The sequence below is a fragment of the Xylocopa sonorina genome, chromosome 12 (genome assembly GCF_050948175.1).
Source record: "Xylocopa sonorina isolate GNS202 chromosome 12, iyXylSono1_principal, whole genome shotgun sequence".
Taxonomy (NCBI): Eukaryota; Metazoa; Arthropoda; class Insecta; order Hymenoptera; family Apidae; genus Xylocopa; species Xylocopa sonorina.
Genome location: NC_135204.1, coordinates 9,566,025 through 9,584,466, shown reverse-complemented (window position 1 = coordinate 9,584,466; position 18,442 = coordinate 9,566,025). Strand labels below are relative to the sequence as shown.

At 47.8% G+C, this 18,442-nt stretch overlaps 1 protein-coding gene across 1 annotated transcript in view; it reads right to left on the bottom strand.

Moving 5' to 3' along the window:
- Positions 1-18,442, bottom strand: part of LOC143429600 (venom dipeptidyl peptidase 4) — a 150,353-nt gene that overhangs the window by 12,677 nt on the left and 119,234 nt on the right. The window contains exons 10-11 of the mRNA XM_076905275.1: positions 5,060-5,285; positions 192-379 (exon numbers count right to left, since the gene is read on the bottom strand). Of these exons, the coding sequence (XP_076761390.1) occupies positions 192-379; positions 5,060-5,285 (414 nt within the window). The remainder of the gene's footprint in view (positions 1-191; positions 380-5,059; positions 5,286-18,442) is intronic.

Below are 18,442 nucleotides of genomic sequence, written 5' to 3'. Positions count from 1 at the left end.
TATAACCGTTCCCCGTTTCATTTATTTATTTTTCATCCCCCTTCAGTCTCGTTCCTCTTTGACGCGTTTTATCTTTTACCCAGACTTGGAAGGGAGGGGAGAAAGAGGGGGTGGACCGGATTTATCTGTCCGGGGTTTAATCGCGAATTCATTTAGGCGAGACGACTCGATGGTGCCAGGAGGATACTCACACGAAGATCAGCATGGGGTACTTTGTGGCGCCAGACAAATCAGCGTTCGGTGGGATCAGTAGTCTAACACGGGCCTCGAATCCTCCGGGGACGGGTACCTTGTAACGGCGCACCACCGGTTGCGATTTCTCCGCGATGATCTCCGAGACCGCCTCGTTCTCCTCCCACACCATCAGCCTGGTGGAATCCTAGAAACGGAAACAGCACGGCGATATGACAAACATTGTTCGCGTCAAACGGGGTACACCAGCGATATATCACTTTTATCGCGTCGCGGGGATTCCATTTTAATTGGACGGCTTTCATACGAACGAATCCGACCGCTAGTTTCATTAAAATATACAGTACCATTTGTAGCGTGAAAAGGTTCAAGTGATAGGAATAATTTTTCCAATTTTCCAACGGGAATAATTGTTAATTGCATCGAGTTAGCCCGGCGCTCGATTTTTAATTGGCAGTAACAAGATTTGTACGGCACGAAATACGTATGAAACAGACTTTGAATTCACGGTTGTACAATTTACCGAAACGAGGGTCGGGGAGGTGTTCAGCGGAGAAGCGACGGTGTTCAACATTCAATCGATACCAGAACGCGTCTAGTCTTCGTCTCGGAGGACCTCTCCAAACTTGGAGCCTTAATTTACCCTTATTTTACTACAAGGCGACGCTCCCAGTGCTCGCCGCCGGAGGATTTTCCACGACGCCTCCCATCCTAGGAACTTCCTGCTTAACCATCGATTCCTATACCCACACACAGTGGCTCCGTCACTTACTATCTTGGACAGAGTCTAGCAGGTAGTTAGTCCACTAAAAGTTCCTCGAATTCCTTCTTTTTCCATTCTCTTGGCGAATCCCTGGAGAATTATACCAGCGGGGAAAAAAAAGGACACACCTTCCGAGGTGGAAAACAGCGAAAATAGGAGGAAGTAAGGTTACGCGGTAGCGCTGGCGCCAGCATAAATCTTTCGTTGGTCCATGGAAATGTTTTACGCGAACGATACGAGTTATCCGGGCCCTCGAATTTGTCGTCATCGCGTGAGGAACGACGTCGCTCACTTTCACCCCCTTTTTCGTCACGATTCGTCGTCGAGGAGTACCGCGTCGTGATCTTACCAGCAGATAGTCGTCGAAACTTTCAAGCCGCCCATGCGTCAATGTCGAACACGCGGCGGTACTTTTAGTTCCGGTGGGAAACAGCGCGAAGTTCAATGTATCGTTCCGCTCGTTTGATCTTCCTTCCCATCCGACTGCTTGTTCTACGGCTTCAGCGGGACTAATAAAGAAGTTATAAATCGTGGCTGGACCGTTTTGTTTGATAGAGTGGTTAATAAAATCGTTCAGGTTTTCTCGCATTTGTTTGAAAACCTTTTCTCCTGGTTCAAGGGTGTCCAATTTAAGACACGAACTACAAATAAAATATATAATAAAACCGCACAACGATAGAACGGCTCTCTAAAATCCCTGTCGGATCAACCATTTATCTGTCCTCTAGCAAAGCGTCTCTCGATCGAAAGTCACCGCCGATAGGCAGCGAGAGAACGGAACACCTTCCATTCCCTTTGAGAGATAGGAAATTAGTCCCTTCGAACGTCTCTGGCGTTTGTTCGCGAGCAAAGCCGATTATCGATTGTAATCGCGCCCCTCGGACAAGTCGAACAGACGAGCTCTCCTCTTCTTCTTCTTTTTTCACGCTCGTTTCCGGCCGCCGTGACGGTCTCCTCTGCCGATCCCGCGTCGGGCGACAATCTAATTACGAGCCGGAATAATCGAGCCGCCGCTCGCAAAGCTGGCCTCGTGTCTGTCGCCGCTCGAACTGGTTTTATCGCCCGTGGCACCTGCGACGAATTCGAATCGAACTTTAAAGGAGGGTCCGCTGTTTATTGAAATAGCGAGACACCTGCCCGGAACGAGAAGTTTCCCGTTCGTTTGACCCATTAGAAGCGCGCGCGAGTATCGAATGCTGACGCGCGAGCGTTCTCCAGAGCCGTGCGAGGCGACGCAAGTGGAATGGAGTCGCGTAGGAGCGTCTCGAGTTCTTTCATTGGAACTTTCATCTTTGGATAGCGAGCGATCGCGAGTGAAACTGGAAGTGGGAATTCGAGACACGACTCTCGCGAGATTCCGTTCATTTAATACCCGAGGGAAACAATGGAAAAGCAGGAGGCCACTTGCGCTGAAATTTAAAAACGAAGGACTGCCACACTTGCTTTTTCAAATCTCGTAATCGAAAAGCCAGTTCTTGTTACGGACTTGTCACTGTTTTCGTATGAATAAATTCGATGTAAAAAAGGATTTGAATCTCGTTGGAAAAGCTGGTATCGATTTCGAATTCGTGACGCTGTTACACGCGCGTGCATATACGTCGAGGATCGGGTGTCTGCGATCGCGGAGGCGGAACAAAATGCCATTTGGTTCAATTTGTTAAATAGCGGAAAAATTTATTTAATTCGACTGGCTGATAGCGTATCGCGTTACACGCGATTCAGACCGTGGCGCCAACGTAAATTGTTGCGAACGTTGTAAACGTAATACGTTTCGCTAACGCGTGCAATCAGATTGTTCAACGTTCTCTCGTTTTATTGTTACGAATTTCTCGCGCGGTAAGAGAGGTGTAAAATAAAACGTTAATGCTTCCGTGGAAATGTTCAGTAGCCACCAGACGGCGGTGGCAAAAAGAGTGAAAAGAAGCAGAGCGGGGAAAATAAAGTGTTCCGCGGTGAGGCGGAAGGACGGTCTGCAGAGCGGCGAGAGAATTAAGAAATGAAATTAAAATTCGATCGGAAAGTTAACCGAGCGGCAGGCGAAGGACGAAACAAAACAGGCCGCCGCGGTAACTTCAATTTTCGTTTGAATATTTCCAAATAAACTTTCCACCCTTTTAAATACGGCCGGAGAAAATGAAACTCGCCGGCGGACGGAGCCCCGAGGGACTAAGATAAGGGTCGCTCTGCTCTGGGTTATGGAAATTAAGAAATTAAATTAAAATTAGATCAGCGGCGAGTTTCATTTCGAAACAAACTTCCTATCCGCGCGGAATACCGGGAAACAGACTGTCTAGAGACGAAATTCTATCAAGCGAGAAAAGCTACTCTAAAAAAAAAAGAAAAAAAAAGAAGAAAAGCCGTACCATAGTACGAGGCGATAAAAATTCCAGATAAACGAATCGTGTCAAAATAAATTGAAAGAGAAGACGAACGTTCGAAAGGAAATATTTTCACGGGAACGTTTTACGGGATTACCCGAGAAAAGGAAATCGGTTGTTCGAGGACAGACTAAAAGGGATGGAACACGCGGAGGAAGTTAAGAAATCAGGTCGAAAGGGAACTTACAACCAATCCCCGGTCCCTAACTTTCGATATTCCCAAATAAAGTTCGCAACGATAGCGCCACCGCTGTCGGAGGGCTGGCTGGATCGTCCAAATAAACCTGGCCGGCCGAAAGCTCTCGAACGGATAAGAAAAGGGATAGTAGAAGGGGTTTTCGTCGCACGGTGGGAAAGTTTCGGTTATCGACGATCACTGATAGCCGAGTCGTTGAATTTTCCTTGCGCGTCTAAATCTGTCGCGTCGATTCGTTCAATTCTAACCCAGCCGACAATAAGCGCCGATATAAAACATGGATCACGGGACGCGGAGGGTTGTTTGGACGCCGCCGTTACCGCGGTACCGGCAAATCGCGAGATTCACACGAAATGGACGGTTTATACAGCAAATAACCCTTTGGATCGTAATCGATGCGGGCCTATTTACATTTATTTATTCCCGATGCGCCTCTTGAAATTTAAAACGATCCTTCATTTTTCGATGTACAGAATAATGTCCAAATTAGTGTAGGAATTGAATTTCACGCGACATTTGCATCGAACATCCAATTCCGGCTTGTTGTTTCCCGGCGTTGATATTTGTTAATTTCTTCCGTGAATAATTCGAAAATGAATAAACGGCGGTGATGATTAATGAATGTTGCTGAAAGGAATGAAAGGGTGACACGTTCGGCGCGCAATAACTGATTAACTTGGAGGGAAATTTATAACGGAAGTCGTGGGCAGTGGCCGTTCTGTACTTCGCCGGGATTAACGGTAAATGCGTTAGCGATATCGTTTGTTCAGTCGATCCAAGAGCTTCGGCGGTAGCGACGAAATATATTTGCGAGAATAATACGGGGAATCTGGTTGGGTAAATTATGTCGGATATCCGGGATTAAAATTCACGCGAGACCGTAACGAACAGATCCTCGTGGCAGTCGAAGTGTATTCGAGACGTATATACAGAATATCTAGTTTCTTCGAGGTCTGAATTAGGAGCGAAATGGTCGACCGAATTCGAGGGAACGAGAAATTACTCTTCCACTTCATTAACGAGAAATTTCTAGCTACCTTCACTTGTTATGAATATTTTACGCGGCTACTTTGAAAAAGTAGGTTTAAAATTATTCTCTGACAGTGAAAATAAAAGCGGGACGAGCAGAGCGAAGAAACTTCTCTCCGCCCTTTTCCTTTTTTCAACGTAAATTAATTATTACTGGTGAGCAAGACCAACATCCTGTTTAAACAGTAATTCTTCCTTTAGAGGGAACAGCTTTTTTCTCGCCGGACGAACCTTTTTCCCCTCTTAAAAGCGCAACCCTACCGCCAAGAAAATTAATTCTCCTCCTAAGAAAAACGTGGAGGTAATACCTGCTGTGGTAACAATTAACTATGCCCTGCAAACAAAATCGACCACTTTGTACCAACAACACTATTTCCCGTGTAAACCGGGATATTGCAACAGCGGCGTGTTTCACGGCGCATTAATAATTTTCGCGATTGCGAGAGAAAATTCTCCGGATGCAACGGGGTACGTCGGGGACGTAACGACACGATCGCTCACCTGGTTGTAAATGGCGATGTCAGGTACCCCGGGCCCTGCGCAGGTGAGTACATAATGGGAGTGATCGGTGGAGAACTTGGCGGTGTTGTAGAGGCACCGGTTCCTGTCCGTGTCCCGCACGATGCTGCAGCTTAAACACTTGGGCTTCCTGTCCGCGGTGGCTCTCGTGGATATCCTGTACAAATGCTGCACCGCGGACTCCTCTTCAGTGGTGGCCAAGTAGTATCTGCGGTGAAAGCGACCGGATCAGAAAAGGAACGAGAGGGCGTAGAAACAACTGGAGGACGGAGAAAGAAAAATAAGGGCGAGGGATACATCCGCCCCGGTGATTTGCATAGGCTGCTCTTTAATGGCTTTGTAATCGCGAGAACCGGCTGTGAATTTGCATTGCGACGAGCGCGGTTTGTTTACTATGCCAGCACGTGCCCACGGGAAAGGGCTGGACGAGGGAAAGAAAGATACTTCTCGGTTTACCTCCTGGCTTTCGCGGTTTCCGCGGTATGCTTCGAATTTTTATTGTTTTTTTTTCTTTTTTATTTGGTTAGCAATATAAATATCGCGGAACATTTCGCGTTTGTTGCTAGTTGGGGCGGAAAAGGTTCGAGAGGATTTTTCAGACGGTTATTCGAGGATGCACACGCGGTTTCGAGATCGATTTTGTACACGACGTAAACGGTTAGTCGTAGACACTAACGAACAGGTGTGGATTCTCTTCACTCATCGGTAGGAGTGTGCAGAAGTTTCGATGGATATTTTATTCACCGTCCACGCGGACGGAGACTGTAGAACTTTGTTATTGAACACGCGAATCTATGAAAGATTACCGAGATGAGCGATCGCGGTGATCAATTACGATTAGACGTTAAATCCTACCGGACGCTAATGTTATTCCGGCGTGCGAGATTTCCGGTGGGTCGAATCTCCGTTGGCGGAAGTAAATGTTTTCAAGGTAAGGGTCAACTTTGACAGGCCTTACGTCAGAGCTTGCGATTTCGAGACTGTTAAGACTGATTTATACGTTCCGCACGAAGCTGCAAGTACTGGAGAGACTGTAACGAGACCAGACCGCCGGCTCCATTTGCATTAATGTGGATCGATTGCTGGCAGTTAATCAATCCGTGATTAACCTGAATTACACCGTTCTTTCCGGGGTAAATTCATGCCGGACACCGTCGACACGTTTCAATTGATAAAACAGATTACCCGTTAACAGGATCGAAAACATTTCCAGCAGAAATAACACCGCGCGACGAAGGAAAGCTTCCTTGGGCTGAATTCGTTTCGAGTCACCGCCGGCTAACATTGTTTAATCCACGGAAATATTTAATCCGCGGGGAAACTTCCGCTTAGCGGTGGAAAAAAACCGTCCATTTAGGGAAAAAATTCCATCTAGGAACAAATTTCGCGCCGACAAATCCCAGTTAGGCGGAAATCTCATCTAAAATTAAAATTCCATCTGGCGAAGGATTTCGTCCGGGGGAGGAAAAAAGAGAACGCGCCATTCGTTTACTTAATTCCCGATCCGCGGCCTGAAATAAACTAACTTTCGCGCCGTCCGGTGACCAATTTCACGACGTCGCTCAATTTTTTCGCAGAACGACGGGAACCTGTTCCGCACACGCACGCGGTTGCGACCGCGCGATTTAATTTCACCAATTCCCATGGCGAGCGCGTTCGATACACCTTGATACCGAACGGTCGAACGGGGCAAACGATGGGTTTCCTACGCTGCAGTTTTGCCCCCCTGCTAATCCGTGTCTAATCTAAATCTGCGTCTGTCGACTTGCTGCGCGTTGGGGGATGCGAGCTTGCCTTGCAATTTCTACGCGCATAGATCAGATGTACCGGCACGGTTGGACAAACACGGGTCCTCTGCAATATGGGCTAGACAGTTCACCTGTCCGCACGTACAGTTAAAGTTACTTCGTAACGCCATTCTGCTTTTAATTCGAGCACGGAAAGTACGACGAAAGGGACGAGAGACAATATCGCGAGAGTATGCCGAAAGTTAACTCAAGATGAAAAGATAAAGGGCGCCTTTGTTTGGTCGGATGTTAGTTTCGGGCTCTGGCTAAACATTGTTAACCGACTGCTCTGCGTTTCGTTGGTTTACTCAGTTACGTGACTTTCTGGACACTCGATAGATAGACGACGTCACTGTCTAATATGTATGCGTGGTGGCAGCGTGCGACGAAACTGCTCGCGGCACGATAAGCCGAATATCCTTAGCTTTATGCATGCGTATCAAATATTGATAAGTGCCGGAAAAACGGTGGCGTCGCGCTCGAATATCGAAAATCGATTACCCTCGCTCAGCGGTTTGTACCATCGAGCTCGATCCGCGTCGGAATTGATTCAATCTGTATTTGTACTTTCCAACAAACTTCGCGCCGATAGCTACAGCTCTCACGAACTTTCTTCGACACTATCCACCGGTTACGCTCGCTATACAACCGACGTATCTTGCCATTCCAATGATATTTTACCCGCGAAATTAATTAGAACGGTACACCGTTCACCAGCAACGGTTCCTGAGAGCATCATCGGCCAGTTTACCTTTGCGAGGCATTCCATTACCCTTTAACGGTTATAATACAACGTCCCAGGAACTAATTTGCTCGCCATGGAAGAAACGCGTGCCCGATAACGATTTCGTAGCGTCGTAATTTTTCCGTCGCAACGCGAAAACGCACGGTCCCGCGATAACCGTAAAAACGGATCAGGTCTCTCTGGAAAAATGCATAAACTATCACGACGCGGCTCGTGGTACGTTTTCCCGTTGTTCCGTCCCCTTATTCCAATAAATTATCTGTCGCGAAACGAGTGCGTTTCTCCCGATTCAGGGAGATGAAGAAAAAGAGAAGGAAGAGCAAACAGTATCAGGTGATCAGGATCTTGCGACACGCCTAGGACGTCGACAATTAAGTGACCTCGCGTCAGACGCTGAGATCCGTTGCGGTTGCGTCTGATTTATAACGTTCCGCTACCACTGCGCGCGGTCTGTCGTATTACACGATCGAGCTACCGCCTCTATTTGCATTAATTTGGATCGATTGTCCGTTGCTAACGAACGACGGCTAATCGATTGCAATTATACAATTCTTTTCCGAGAGATTCCACGGGAAGATCTGTTGGTGCTTCAAATGAGGGCAATCGTCCAATCATTGCCGCGTTAAGCGTTCAGTTACGCGTCGAGTTCGCCGACGGTGCTCGAGGCGGGAATCTTTTTACACCTCCTCTCCCCTTTCTCTCGTTACGAGATCTTAAGTGTCCCGTAAACTTTTCTAATTCTCGATCGAGCGTCCAGGTAATTTCATTTCGCGAAATACACAGGAATTACGAGCAGCTTTTAATCGTTCAAGTTCGACAGGGTGCTTGCACGCGCGAAGTTGGATCGTTCCGTCGGGGCAGTTGCCCGTGTTTTACGCCACGCGGTTTTATAACCGTGTCCAGAGCTCGTTCCTTCGGTTTCCGAAGGAGTTCGAACGCCGACGTAATTACGACTGCACGCTCGACAGCGCCGCGACGCTGCGGATTATATTGCCCGCGGGGCCGAATTGTCGAGCGGCGTGCGTCAAATTAGAGCGAGCCAAGCTGACGAATCGACAACGCGATAAATACCGCGCCTCCCCCTGAACTCCTCGCGCGAGACGGCAAATATTAAAGAGAAAATGATGGATGGATAGACGACTGTCGCGTTTCCACGTTCTCGTAATACGTTCTACGACAGATTCCCGTTACCTATGTAAATTATGGCGTCAAGCGTATCATCGTGAAACATTACTGGCCGTTTGTCAATTTATAAACGCGCGCCAAGTACGAGAAACATCGTACGCTCGCCCTGTTCCAAAGGAAGTACTCGTCGCATAATTCTTTCCACCCGTTGCTCGCGTCCCATTTTCCAATCTGCGTAACGATCATTCAGAGACACTGGCTAAGCAACGATCAATCGAACAAACCGAAATTAACAAACCGCAGACAATATTGAACGTTAATAACGAACAAAGTCGAGGGGTTGGGGGTGAGTATCGAGTTCGACGGTGTTTGCTTCGTTATCCATAAGTCACGGCTTCGTTCGTGAACTCTAACAGGTGAGGGGGGAGGTAATTCAATATCGCACGAGGTGTAATAGCTTTAGAGTTTGACAACCGTGGCCCCCAAGATGAGCGTAAACTCTCCACCATCGGGGAAAATCAACGGTAGCAGTGAACTGACGAGGGTCCTTGGGCAGCCAGGGGATGAGGGTGGGAAAGTGGGACGGAGGCAGGGCGTGCAGTTTCGTAGGCAAGATGGATGAGCCCCGGGTCATTCAGAACGGATTAATTTCAATATCCTGTTAATTTGACCTCTCGCGCCGACCTTAAACGGGCACGGCCCTTCGGTACGCTTCACCCCCGGCGCGGTGAATTCGCCGGAGGGTGTGGCGATGGTGTTCATCTTCCATTCCGTGGTATCTGAAACGATCGAGCTTTAATCGGCGGAAAATAAACGGTGTGGATGGTAATTGCTTCCCGCAAATGATCGGTTCTCACTTTGCGCTTCGCTTTGAACGACTCACTTCGCTTTAAATTCGTCGGATTTCTACATTTTTCACCACTCGTGGAATAATGATAAGCTTTCGAACTCTCTTCTTAAATTATCCTTTGCCGTTCAGTGGACGCGTTCTCGTTGGTAAAAATAATCTGGACAAACGACCGTTTTTCAGACCCAGGCGACGAATAGAAGCAATCGACGCCGTTCGATCGTCAAGTCGCGAAAGGTTTTCAATGTATTCACCGCACCTGCGAAATCTCGACGCGGTTGACTAGGCGATGAATTATTCGCCCGCTCATTACTCACCCCTGTTGCCACTGGGTCCCGCTATCGAATCATTTCTGATACATTTAACTTTTTAAGCGTTCCGCCCCGCACGGAGTTCACGCAATTTCAAATGAGTTATTCTTGGTCGCGGGAAATTATTTATATTTTCAGGAGAACTCCACCGTGGGGGCCATTAAATATCCGCAACATTTGCAATTAATGTCATCGGTAGTCGAAAGTCTCGTCCGAAAATGTCCCGTCTAGGAAATTTGCAGACCGGACGCAACTTCTTACGATGAAACTTTCGACTTTAAAAATTCCTCGCTTTATGTACCAAACTGTTCACTTTCAGACCTTTTTTCCACTCGTTAAAACTTTCCCTTCTGTGACTCGACAATTTACCCATTAATAACTTGGCTCGTTCGGGTTATCTATCAACAGCCATTACCCACGACGCGTTTTCACTCGCGCGTTCCGACGCCTTATTTCGCTTCACCTTCCGTCAATCGCAGCTCGTAGAGCGTCCAATCCGGCAAAGCTCCGAGCTATTAAAAACTTCCAGCTGTCAAAGTTCATCCCTTTCGTGCGAGAGGCCCCGCTGGCTCTGTTCCCTTGTAACCTATCTACCTTCGACGTTCGTTCCTCTGTTAAACAAACGGAAAGCTGCAAAATGGTGCATTAAGCAGAGGTGCAGGAGTTAGAGGGTAATTTCCAGGCTAGATCATCGTCAGCCGAGCCGGAGCACATAAACCCCGGGGTAAAGAGTGCCTCCTAAGTTATGTATCTTCTGAAAGCCGATGAAAGTTCGAGGGGTGGCGCAATTTAAAGTTAGCCCCGGCATGTGAGGCTCTAAGCCAGCGAGTTGGCGAACGTGCTCGCGCTCTGGAAATCTGAGCGGCTCCCGCCACGCCTGGTCGAGCTGGTAACTTTTGTTCTGTTCCCTGAATGCCTATTGTAAAACGATCCATTCTTGAGGAACGTGTCGGTACAAAGGACGGGGCGACGCGTCCCGTCCACGCGGCGTGACTTATCGATCGACCCGGCCAATTATTTCGCACCGTTTAATTGATCGCCAACCGCAATATTGACACTTTCTTTTTCGAGCGACGGGGGCGGACTGCGAGGCGGTTGAAAAATTCAGCTGACCCCGGAGGCAACCAGTTCGAGGCTTGAATTCCATTAAATTCAATTATACACTTCTACGATCGCCGATTAATTGCGCTCAAACAATTTTCTTCGTTACCTTAGGGTGCGTGCTGTTAACTTTTCCATTAAATCGAGTATGGTATAACAGGATTGGAAAGTTTTTCGCCACGACGCGAAATTACCGTGCGCCAGCACTTTTGCGTTCGTCGCCAGAGGGATCTCCCAAAAAACAGATTTCCCACAAGTCCTCGGTTAACCATCCACTTTCCATAAAAAACAACTTCCCACCCAACCGTATTGTCCCCTGCAACCCTCCATTCTCCCTCCATCCACGTTCGCCCCTTTCACGGAGGCGGAACAATTTATTTAAAACCTCTCCGTGAATCCGCTAAGCAAACACCAAGGCCGAAAGAAACATCGCGGAACAATCGCGCTAAACGGAACCGCACCTTTTCACCCCCTCGGTCCTTTCATTCAGCCCCGCTGTCAAAGCGCGCGCGTTTGTTTGACCAACACTTTCCACGCTGAAAAGAACAGGCTGAACCGAGTTTTAGTCGAGCCGCGTGAGAAAGGCGGCCGAGTTTCCCCCCCATTTTCCGGCGGCGTCAGCGAAACCTCTCGCAGCCGGATCGCACGTGCGGGTCGCCCCGTTATCAGCCGCGATCCGTGGAAACGATGCCAGGATCCTCGAGCCGGTCGCGCGGCTGGGCGCGAACAAACCCAGCCGGCTCTCAGAGGAATTACGAGCACTACCTCCGCGACGATTCCCAGCGTCGACGCCGGCGCGGCCGTTTAACAGGCTGAAACGCGGCGAAGGCGGTTTTAAAGCGGCCGCCGTCATTGTTCCGTTGAAGTAGACGCCCGGAATGGATCCTCTCGCGGCCGCTTTCAGGATAATAGCGTCGAACGTCTCGTCCCGCGAGTAAAAAGTCCCGTTTGAGGTGAGTGCAGCAGGGACGGGTGCGGCCTCGAGTCGAAGGGTGCGCTCGTTCTCCGTCGAGGATCCGTACGTCTTCCGCGAGACGGAGAGCACTATTGGTGATGAGGCTTCGATCGGAGGTGCGAGGGACGCGGACGGATGGGAAGTGGGAATGACAGACATTGTGAAATATCGTCGAGCCGCGAGGAGGGTAAAGAAAACGTGGAAGAGCCGAGGAGTGGAAAAAGGGAAGAGCGGGGATGTTTAGTTTTCACGCGCCTGACGGTAGACTCGCCAGTGAAGTTATCCACCGGAGCAAATGGGGTCAGGTCGGAAAACTAAATCGCTAGGAATCGCTAGTTCGAGAGCCAACAGTTTAATTTGAGAAACACGAATTTTGCTATCAATTGCGAAGCGTCTACGTACGTGAAGCTTCCACGGTCCCAGGAAGCTCGTAACGGGTCAAAAACCGGCGGAACCGTGGCGTTAACGCAACCGGATGCCGTTCTGAAACACCGTACACCAGCCGTACCGACCCCTTTCGGCGCAGTTAGCGGATGCAACGATCGCTAGATTAGTTCGTGGGTTAGTGGGTGGCAGGTTAGAAGGCGAATTCGTGGGCTGTTTGCGCCGGCTTCCAATTCCGCCGCTCGTCGTTCTCGTTACGCACAAACGACCGAGCGTAGCGAAAACGAAAGACGGAAATTCGCTGATTGCACGCGTTCATTGCGCCGGATTACGGTTTAGAGCATTGTGCGATAGCGCGGCCGGGAGATATACGAATGTATACACGCGGCCCGCAGAGGAACAGAGAGACGGTGAGAATAATCCCGTGGATCCGAGGGGACAGGATTTACGCGAGGTGCTGGGGACCCCGAGGGGGCCTCGTAGCTGATGTCGAATTCCCGCGAAACTTGCAACGCTATTGAAACAGTCAAACTTCGGTTGCTTCAGCCCCGTTTAATTAGACTTTCGTGGCCACGCGACACACTGGGAACGCTGAAATATACCTAAAACCACTTGGCGGTGAGAACAGGCATTCTTCGCGTCGACTCTCCTCCATCCCCTGCAGCGGTACGCTTTGTCGCTCGTTCATAAATTAACGTTTGCGCGATGCCTTTGATTCGGGAACGGCGTACAGAAATTCTTTTTCTTCGCTGTTCCCTAGATTTCCTTCGTTGTTCTGCGTTTCTACCCCTCTGCTTCTTAGAGACTTTTAATTGTCCACGATTAAATAGCACGAAGCAACGCAATTAAAATTGACTAATTAACACCTGCACGCGTCGATAAATTCTCTTTGTTCCATCGTTAATTGTTATCGTTCATCTATGATTGCTACTAATTAATTCCAAAATTGTCGCATGGAGGACGTAGAAACACTTTTTTGGCGAGTTTACGTAGCCACCGATGTGCTCGATAATTGCACCATGTCGTGTCATTATTTTCAAGCGGAACCCTCGTTGAAAAAGAAAAAAAGGAAATTCATTGGATGCATTGTTTCGTATTCTGATCACAGCATTATATCAAACAGAGGAAAACGCATTTTTCAAGTTAAAAATTGTCGCCAGCTGATTACTTTTTTTCGCCAAACGCGGTCCAATTAATTATGCCGTTCTTTTTTTCCCAGCCTGAAATATCCCCAAGCTGGCGTAACCGTTCGACGTACGCAGGGGGAGAGTTTATTAAGACCATAATACCGCTGAGTTAGTAGACCAGAGGATCATTAAATTTGATTTACGGTATTCGAGTTTGTAGTTCAAAACAGATTGTTCGATGCAAATATATAGTAAAGCGATACTACGAAGAATCAATAGCACCGGGAACCGGCAGATATTGCACATACTGGGTGTTTTTCAAAAACACCCCGGCTATAAAGTCCCGTAACGCCGATATTGCTCTACGCCTGCACGAACTTTTACGTTATTTCGAATTGATTTTGCAACAGGATTCGAGCAAGATCAAAGAAACTTTTTTCTTGCTTTTTTGCCCCACGCTCGGTTAGAGGTTATTGTCGGTACACTCTTTCCGACGAATATACAGTGGATTTCTTTTTTCAGAAAATTCCAGAGTTTCGAAAGATTCAGCGAACTTGGGGAATCGATTTGGCCCCTCACTGAGAGGAAGATTGTTTACCCCTAGATCCTTATTTCGATCACGGAACCGTATTATGGGAGGGGAAATATTGATACATCACGACTACATACGCTCTTCGAAAGATAAATTCCATGCATGAAATACTTGTCTCCAAGAGTCGAGATTGAACAGCCTTCGAATCGATCGGAATCAACATTTTTATTCCACGTGTAAGTACGAAGCTGCTTCGACTGAATTCGAAACAAAAGCAACCGCAATCGTTTCTGCGATCGTTCTACGTATTCGATTAAGCCTGAAACGTGTTTACTGGTACGAATAATAATCCTATTTGCGATGAAAAAGAAAAAAGAACTTCCACTGATCATCGAGTGGAAGTTCGGTCGATTATCTGAAATATAAAACGCGGAGGGAAAAGCATATTCGCGAGGCAAATTGAAATAATTTAAATCTATTACAGTGACTTCCTCATTCGCCTCTCCCAGTGCACCAATGGTATTCGTATCGATTCGAATTCAATGTCTCGAGCAGCTAGCTGCACGTATTCGATGAAAATCTCCAAACCGTTTCCATGAATTTTCTGTCCGTACAATTTTCTGAAATCGACTTGGAAATATTTCCTTTAAACCCGTTGCGGCTAATTCGCGATCACCAATAATGGAGTCGGTTAATGGGACGCGGAGGGACGAGAGGAATTCTTGGGGAATACCGTATTTCAAATAAACTCCTTCCTGGATTGAATATTTCTTCGTTGGTCAGGACGCAGCTGGATTACCTAATGAAGAAATGCCACGGAGGCGGCCCTGGTCGAGAAGCATTATCGATGCGTGGGAGCTGTTCGCTTTTTGAGGGTATCCAGTGTTTTATGCCGTGGCTACGTGACCGGTGTACGGAGATTTGCGATGAAACGCGGACTCCCGGTGTAACTTCCTTCCAGGAGCGTCACAGAACCGGACAACCAAGGACGGGAGACTGGCTGGAGAATTGGCAAGTTTTAAACAGTCACGATGGGACACGACGAGGAGACGAGATGGCAGCCGGAATTCCGGCGTCGAAATAAAACGATGCTCCAGATATGCCACTTAAACGAAATTGTCAGGTTTACGTGGCCCAAAGAGAGAGAGAGAGAGAGAGAGAGAGAGAGAGAGAGAGAGAGCCTGGAACTTTTCTGTAAATGTCGAGACGCTTGGAGAACGAGCTGCGAGGATGCGGAGCCGCGCGGAACGAGGGTGGCTGGTGGCGTTGGAAAAATCGATGATCGAGTTTCATTCGGTTTGAAAAGGGGTAAAAAGCGTCGCCGGGAACGTCTGTGTCGCGCGAAAAGCACGGTCCGGTTTTTGCGTGCAAGTGGAGGAAATAAAGCGACGGGGAAATGTAGGAACGTCCCTGAAATCGGGGGCGTACGTGTCTGACTAGCCAGTCCGATACTACTTGCTACGCTGTGGTTCCCGGTTCTTCCATTCGAGGCGAATGATTTACAGTTGTTGGTATATCGCGGACCTCCCTCTAAACGGCATAAAAATAGCAGGGATTCTTTCGCTGTTTAAACGTACGACGAGTAATCGAAGTTTCACAGGCGTGTCTGACGTGTCGTACGTTTGTACTACTCGCGCTGCTTTATTTCTACTTAATCTCCGTCTCTGACGATGCTGTGTAACAGTCTACAGTTTCCATAATGGAATCTGCTTTCTACTACGTATGTAAATCGAATAACAATTGCCTGTCTGACTATGTATCGATGTAACTACTCGTGGCAATAAAACTACCCTTACACGATTCCTCAGCTTACTGTACCGACAATTCTCGATGCAATTCCAAGTAGTAATCATTTCCGTTGTCTTCTCGCTTAATAATCCCAGCTAGCAACCCCTATCGCTTCGCGTCCAGCGACTAATACCTGACCCACATCCCCGAAAACACGTCGAGCAACCCGAAATTGACGCACACGCGCGTCCAACTATTCCTGCCAAGCCGCATCCTCGAGATTCCCCTCGTCCGCGGGCATTTCTCTGTGGTCGTCGCGACGTTATCCCGGTTATTCGTCGAAGAATCCAATTGTCGCGCGAGGCCACTGCGAGGGCTCGGCCAGGGTCCCGCGGAAACGACGCGTTCGTGAATGTGTCAGGATCGTCGGCGGATATCCGCGTCACGCGCCACCAACGTCTCCGGCCGCGTGTATCCGCCAAGATCGTTCCACATTCGCGTCACGAAGCCCCTACACGATCTTTGAATATACGTACACGATCGTCACGGGCGCGGGGATTTCCGCGACGCACGCTGGGATTATCGCGCCAGGAGGGTGGCCGAGGTGCGCCTCGAGGCGCTCGGCAATTCGATCACGCGCGACTTTTCCAATTAAATCACGTTTCCTCGTCTCCTACTTGAACGATCAATGGTACCTGCGACGCTCTGGACTATGCTTTTAATCAGTTCTACGATCTTCTGCATTTTTAACCACACTAGAGCGTATAATTAATCTGACATCGTATCGGTGAGCTCAGGTTTTAAGATTTGCGAACTAAAGGGGATGTTTCACAAATCCCGTTGAATTCCTATTATTTAAAAATACTCTGTCAGAACCGCGGAGCTAACAAACGGTACCTTAATCCCTCTTTCACCGCGACGTACTAATTATATTTCCTGGCCCTCACGACGTAATGCGAAGTAAGCTCGCTAAGATTAACGTTGAGTTTCGAAAAGCAAAAAACCTCGGTGACCAACGTCACAAAGAAGAACTGTACTCCTGTCGCAGCTAGGATTAGTTCGCGAACCACTTCTTAACGAGCAGTCTGCAGCGCGTTTCCAAAGTCACCCTTTTGCGGGGGATGGAATTTCGAGACCTCGCGCTTCCTTCCTCTTATAAGGAGGACGAATAAAAAAAAGAGTAAGAAAGCAGGGGGAATGAAAAATTTCTAGCCATGTTATAGCACGGAACGAACGAGAAGTGGAGGGAAAAAAAATACGGGGGTGGAAAATGAACTGGCAAGTTCTTAAAGCAGCGAGAGATTGCGCAAATAAACAATCCTTGAAGGGTCGCGATAAAATGACGTTGATTAAGGACGCGGAAGGAGAAGAACGTCCGGACGGCAGAGAGCTTTTTCACAGGGTTTGCTCTTTTAGAAAAAAAGAGCCATCCTCGAATGTTTCTCCTCGCGACATAGTTCTTTCTCTCATTAGCTTAACGAAGTTCCTTTGCGCAATTAGAACCTTAATTATTATTATCGCTGCGACGAGCGCACCGACGTTTTCACGTCGTGGTCGCTCGTAACCAATTCGTATCGCGTAAGTGCAATTGAATAAAAAAAAAAAAAAAAAAAGAAACGAGAAGTACCTTGAACATTTCTAATTTCGAAACGCAATTCTGTAGGCGAAACGCGTTCGTCGATCTTTTCAGATGGAGATATCGAATCGATAGAAATAAGGGATAGGAAATTTGTCGGTCCATTAGCGCGGCAGTTAACGAAGTTTCGAGTTCCACGGGATAAGCTGAATGGAACAGTTTAGGTTAATGGAAAAGTCGAATACAGGAATGCACGGTAAATAAAACTTTCCTTACGTTCCAGCCGCGGAGGCTGGAATAATACAGATTATTCGTAAAATAGAATACCTGTCCGCTCGTTAAACCGGCGTGAATTAACGAAGCCGGAAAAAGCGAGGCGGATTCGAAATTGTGTGAACGGCCAAAAATTCAGTACGGAATATATCGAGTTTCGGAAAAGTAATAAAGAAAACAGAGATTCATTTGCGCGAAACTTGTTCGAACGTGAAAGTTTCGCGGCTGTATCGGGGCTGAAAATTTTTCGAAAGATACGGAATTGCCGCGGGAGCGGAAAATGTTGAAAATTTAACGGACGCGTGCCGCGAATAAGCCGGTAGAAAAAATCTGTCACGCATCGAACCTCGGGGTAGCAGGATTCCGTTAAAAAATGAAGAACGAACGAAAAACTAGCTGGCACCAAAGAGAGGGATGGCCCGTGAGCTGTGAAACTGAAAATTCACGTTCGTATAGATCACGAATCTGTCGTTTGTGACAAACGCTATTACCCAGCCCGGATAACCGCGGCGTCGATCGATTGAAATACCGATTAATCGGGATCGGAAAAGCTCGCGGTCGGATCATAATTGAAATTCCAATTTAATAAATTTCCCGCTCGATATTGGCTACCGGGACGGTCGCTACATTACCAAACCCGTATAAACACTGATAATTGCGATCGAAAAAGGTGCGTGCATAATAAAAGGGACGATAAAACACAGCATTAACCCTTTACTGCCGCAACCAGTTATAAACACCTATCAACCAGCCAACAAACTAGAGAAGTATCAATGCACGATGCGCGAACGTATCGATCGAACGATACAATTTCAACGGAGCAATTCGGGGTTGATCCAATTCCCCTTTAATTCAACGGTAAGCTTGCGTTTGT